Below are 6109 nucleotides of genomic sequence, written 5' to 3' on the forward strand. Positions count from 1 at the left end.
GATGACAAAACCAAGGGCAGTCTTGACAGTGACATTGTGTGTTATCGTTTATAAAGGAAAAGCATTTGCATGTGTTATGTAGTTACCAGGGCTGAATTTAATTTAGTGAATTTAATTGCTAAACTTAAATCATGCTTCTGATAATACAGACAAAAAGGAGATCTCCAGAGAGTGAATACAATGGGTCAACATGAGCGTGCGTTCCTTTCATGGGTTCTTGGCCATTGTTTGCTTCTTCCAATGGAAATGAAAATACAGATAGAATCATCTGCATTGATTGCTCTGTAGTTCTGAATATGAAGAACAACAAAAATGGTATCAGTCTGTTTTTCTCCAACTGTCATTGCTTTCTGAATTTTGTGGGCAAGTTAGTTGTTTCGTAGAGACATAATGTAGAAAAGCAGGTTAAATAGTCAACTTGACTGTTTAATCTCTGAATTTAGGCCTCTCTGTCCCTCACAACTTGGTATTAGCATTTTTCTCTGTCTTTCTCATTTCCTACGACCCTTAGGGCATAATTACCTCAAAATATTACGGGGTTAGCTGGATCACTGTGTGATAAGCAACCTACCTGGGTGCCCTGGGCTAGTTTCTGCTAGAACAGCTACCTCTATAATTATTCTAAATGAACCCAGGGTTGGTTTCTTATTCTGATCCTAATCTTCTGTCCATTGGTAAAGTACTCGTATTTTCGAAATGAGGAAAATATATTTTTGTGAAATAAGGTCCTGGTAAAGCTCAATGCCTATGGGAGGAAAGGTTTGAGAGCACACAAATTCAGCTGGTGCCTCAGTGTGCACCTGCGAGGCCACTCCTCGGAAGGTGCAGACTCTCACATATGTAATTTCCTGTTTCTGCCTCAAATTTTCCCACTTTTATGGGGATATTCAGCAATACCTAATCAAGTCTCTTAAAAATATGTCACACATGAGTTTAGAAAAGAACTTTGATTTGATTCCCTACAAGTGTATTTATGTGTATGTGTATATGTATAATATTTATGTAATTTATATTTAGTCATTAATTCAAACAGCTCTTCCACTCCTTTTCCCAGGTTGGAATTAAAAACAAAAAGTAAGGGCGCCTGGGTGGCTCCATGGGTTAAAGCCTCTGCCTTCGGTTCAGGTCATGATCCCAAGGTCCTGGGATCGAGCCCCGCCTAGGGCTCTCTGCTCAGCAGGGAGCCTGCTTCCGCCTCTCTCTCTGCCTGCCTCTGCCTACTTGTGCTCTCTGTCTGTCAAATAAATAAATAAAATCTTAAAAAAACAAAAAGTAATCTGCTCTTTTGATATCAATTATTTCACTGTGGATCACAGGGTATTTTTCCAAAATCAACCTATTCCCTCTCCACCACAAACCTGTAACTGATACAAGTCTGAAGGAGAAAATGCTAGCTACTTCTATCAACATAAGGAACACCCTACAGTTCAGTCTTTAACAAGGCAACAAGTGAGAAAATTATTGTAAATATCAAGTGTTAATTTTATTACTTTCATCCTGTCCCATCTAATAAAGTAACAGCTTGGGATACTATCCATTTCTTTTGTTTTATTTGTTTTTCCAAAGACAGTTCACTCTGGTATCTTCCTCTTCCTCTCCCTGCCGTGTACCACTTTTGTTTCCATAACCTCTGCAAACTACTCAAACTTTTTGGAGCCATTAGAATTTCAAAGTTTAATAAGTGAGCAAGAAGCACCTTCGCCCCTACTTAGAGTTCAGGTCATACAAGGAAGCAAGGAAGAAGTAAGACGGTAAAGAAAAGACTGTTTTCATGATGTAAAGATAAGATTAAAGTATGGCTTGAAATTTGAAAAGATTTGAAAAGGAAGAGCATTCCTGTGGATCTCCAGAGAAAATTGGTAGTGGAGTTTTCCCAAATCAACATGCATGTTTATTTCTGTACCACCACTGGCATCATCATTATTTTGAGAAGAAACAGTTCAAATCGCTTTACATTTGGGGGCTCCTATCTCCCCCTGCATACATGGTATTAAAAACCAGTTTAGTTTAGTTAACACCTAATATAAGTCAATTCAAGAACACAGTCACCTCATCCCATAAATATTGTATATAGAAATATCAGCCACGTATATAGACCCAGGAGTCTTGTACCACCTGCAGAATTCAAGTTCCTTCAGTCTAGGAAGACAGAGCAGCAAAGATAGAGCCACAAAAGAAGACAGATCTGTAAATCACTTCATCGTGGGTTATCCTGAGTGCTTGCTACATGAGAAAATCATTTGGATTAATTTATTGTTTTACAGCTGTTTTTTCTTATAATTAAGATTATTGGGAAAATATGAATCAAGAAGCTTTCTTGGCTCAAAAGAGAACAATATGTGTTTGGTACCACGGGGGGGTGGCAATCTTGTATATATTTAATTACTTTCACCTTATTTTGTTCTTGGTGTGATCAGTTCCCTGATTTCACCACAGTCAAGTTTGCTTTGAAATTGTAGACACATTAAATCAACCACTTGGATCACATGTGTTTCAAAGAATGTGGTTCCCCAGATACGAGCAATCTATCAATCCCCTACTCTCCTTTCACTTTGGCATTCTGACAGTCCTAGTCAATTTCTTAGGCAGATTAATTTTATTTCATGTCATGGTCACAGCAGCTCTTACGAAGAGTTTCAGAATTGCCCGTACAAAGTACACCTTTGATGTCGCAAGAGATTGGTGCATTCCTAGATGATTGTGCAAACTCTCCTAATTGTGCCTGCAGGTAAACATACGGCTGTCTTCTTGGAAAACTGAGAAGTACAAAGAATGTTTATGTGCAGGCCAGTCGTTCCAAGTATCTCTTGCCGGTTTAGACACACCTGGGTTACCATCCCCCTCTTATTGGCTGAGAAAGTTGCCCCACCTGATTTGTAAGTTTACCTGTCCTAGTCAGTGTAAGGGGGGGCACTTCAGCCAGCCAACACTGGCTTTAATCTGGCTAGAAGTAGCAAAGCAGCTCTGAAAAACCACCAGGTTCTGAGGTCATTACGACAGGAAAACTGTTCTCTCCTGAGGCGCAGAGAAACTCTCTTCAGAGTAGCCCTACCACCTCAGGACTTGGGTAGGATAAAACCCATCCCAGAGGACGATGGCTACCTACGCCCTGCAGATTGCTGGACTGGTGCTTGGTGGTGTTGGCATGGTGGGCACGCTGGCTGTTACCATCATGCCTCAGTGGAGAGTGTCTGCCTTTATTGGAAGCAACATTGTGGTTTTTGAAAACTTCTGGGAAGGACTGTGGATGAATTGTGTGAGGCAAGCTAACATCAGGATGCAGTGCAAAGTCTATGATTCCCTGCTGGCTCTCTCTCCGGACCTACAGGCATCCAGAGGGCTGATGTGTGCTGCCTCTGCGCTGTCCTTCCTGGCTTTCATGACTGCTGTCCTGGGCATGAAATGCACCAGATGCACTGGAGATGACGAGAAGGTAAAGAGTCACATCTTACTAACGGCTGGGATCATCTTCATCGTCACCGGCGTCCTGGTGCTCATCCCGGTGAGCTGGGTGGCCAACTCCATCATCAGAGAGTTCTACAGCCCAATAGTGGAGACTGCCCAAAAGCACGAGCTCGGAGATGCTCTCTACATAGGCTGGACCACCGCGCTGGTGCTGATCGCTGGAGGGGCACTGTTCTGCTGTGTTTCCTGTTACAGTGAAAAGAGCAGAAGCTACAGATACTCTGTCCCTTCCCATCGCACAACCCAGAAGAGCTATCACATGGAAAAGAAGTCACCGAGTGTGTATTCCAGAAGTCAGTATGTGTAGTGGGGTCTAGTTTTTAACTTTACTGATAAAGCCATGCAAATGACTGAAATGCCCACTATTTTCTAAAAATGGAACCCAAAGGAACATTGATTTGCCGTTCTTAACTGCCTAACATTAATTACAGCAACTGTGCATTGGCTATTTACGATTCTATAAGCTACTTCAGTAGAATGAGATATTACACACAGTCCTTTGATTGTTCTAGGAAGTGCAGTAATGTGTTTTCTAAAATGATTCACTCATCTTTTCCTTTCACCAGTTACTTCAAAATGACATTGTTAAAGACTGTATCATTTTACAACTGTGATTTCTCTATGACACAGCATTATGCATGTAGATCAGCATGACGTTTATATCTCACATAAATAGAGACAGGCTTACAGGGTTCTCTTTTAAATGAAATATGGATTCAGTACACTGAATAAATAAAATTCAACTATTGCTTTTCAGGGGAGTCGGGAATAAGATTGAAGAAGGTTAATATTAATTGTGTAAAAACAGCTCAGTGATTAACGTGCTCGATTTATAACTAAGGTTAAAATGAAGGCTTTAATCAGCAGTGTAAACTAAATGGTTTTCTGATATCTTGTTTTTCAACCTAAAAGTTAGAAAGTCTAACTCTTTTATCCGCTTTCCCCAGAGACCTTTCTTTTCTTGTATATTAAATGAACATCTTTTAAAAGGAAGATATTTTGTCAAGGGACTTTGCATTCAAACTGCTTTTCCAGGGCTATACTAAGAAGAAAGATAAAACCATAGTCTAAGAAACATTAAAGACTTCAGGAAACTTAGTTTTGTTTTGTTTTTTTTCTCTGAAGTTTCTATGGCCAGAGAAGGATGGAATTTGACAAGAAAACATGTATGTATGTGAATATTTTAATAACTATTTGAATACAGGCTTTGGGCTTTTATTAATATAAATAACAGGATAGGACAATAATATGCCTTAGTTTTTAGTAGCTTACCAAAAAACAAAAACAATTCATCCTTTGTATGCTCTGTTTGCTCCTAAGATATTTATAGAAACTGAAGTTCAAATTGTCATTTCAATCCCATCAAAAGTAAATATTTACTAATTCAATTTTTTATTCAGTCTTACTAAGGTATAGAGAAATACTATATCTTTGTGTTTCCGCCAGATTTGATGCAACTGATAATTCACTTTGAAAGTTTGTATCCATATTTTTCTAGCTTAAATGACTATATATATATTATATCTACTTTATGTCCTTTATATTAATAAATTGTGCCTTTTATATAAATTTGATATTTTTTATTCTTCTTTTTTTCTGTTTATTAACTTTAAAGAGTTTTTTAAAATCCTGATATTTTCAGCTTTCTAATTTAAAAAGAAGACACATTTTAAGTATAAAGGTAGATTCAGCATTAATTTTTGAAACTATAAAATACTACATATTATTTAACAATATTATTCTTTATAATCATTGTATTCACACATTAATATTTGATGTGGACAATGTATTTGTAATGTATTAAGATAGTGCTTAGGGTCCAGCATACGTATATACCATAAATATTATGTATGTTTAAGCCTTTTCTATTAAACCACTATTAAGCCATTCCTATAAAAACTTTCCATAGCTAAATAAGTTTCTACCTCAAGAAATAACATTAACTGGAGCACCTGGGTGGCTCAGTGGGTTAAAGCCTCTGCCTTCGGCTCAGGTCATGATCCCAGGGTCCTGGAATCAAGCCCCGCATTGGGCTCTCTGCTCCTCGGGGAGACTGCTCCCCCCCTCCTGCCTGCCTCTCTGCCTACTTGTGATCTCTGTCTGTCAAATAAATAAATGAAATCTTAAAAAGAAATAACATTAATTAATACTAGTGATTAATGTTATATGCTAGGAACTTACCTGCTTTATATGACTTATATCGTTAAAGATCACCACAGGTGAGGACATATGGGGACAGAGTCAGGAGAGAGAAGGACCATATGACGTCATAACCCATGCTCTTTTGCTTCAGGGAAAGTCGATTTTCATCGGGAGCATTCAGTTTATCAATGGATCTTTGTATGTGGAAATGACATGTCTTACCAGCATTAGCTGGGAAATGTTTCAGTGTTTTGTTTTGTTTTGTTTTGTTTTCCCCTAGGGTTCGTGATTTTGCAACTCCTGAGTGCAAATTTATCCTAGGCAGGCTTGCTCCCTTGGGTCGCACCATTCATGAGAGCAGAAAAGCAGGGAAAACTGAGCACTTTGGAGAAGTAATCCGATCTTCTAAATACCAGTCTTGACCAAACATCCTCTTTACCTAGAAAGCTCTCCTGAAAACCCCAAATTCAATTCTTATTTTTCCCTTCTTTTCTCTACAACA

General features: G+C 38.6%; 1 protein-coding gene across 1 annotated transcript; it reads left to right on the top strand.

Annotated features, from left to right (window-relative positions):
* Positions 1-2910: 2910 nt before the first annotated feature.
* Positions 2911-5477, top strand: CLDN8 (claudin 8). Its single transcript, XM_047721182.1, has one exon. The coding sequence runs from the start codon at positions 3095-3097 to the stop codon at positions 3770-3772; it is 678 nt and encodes a 225-aa protein (XP_047577138.1). The 5' UTR covers positions 2911-3094; the 3' UTR covers positions 3773-5477.
* The last annotated feature ends 632 nt before the right edge of the window (positions 5478-6109 follow it).

The sequence above is a fragment of the Lutra lutra genome, chromosome 1 (genome assembly GCF_902655055.1).
Source record: "Lutra lutra chromosome 1, mLutLut1.2, whole genome shotgun sequence".
NCBI lineage: Eukaryota > Metazoa > Chordata > Mammalia > Carnivora > Mustelidae > Lutra > Lutra lutra.

Excerpts from the sequence above, each read along its gene's own strand:
- CLDN8 (XM_047721182.1), top strand. The coding sequence starts at position 3,095 with ATGGCTACCTACGCCCTGCAGATTGCTGGACTGGTGCTTGGTGGTGTT.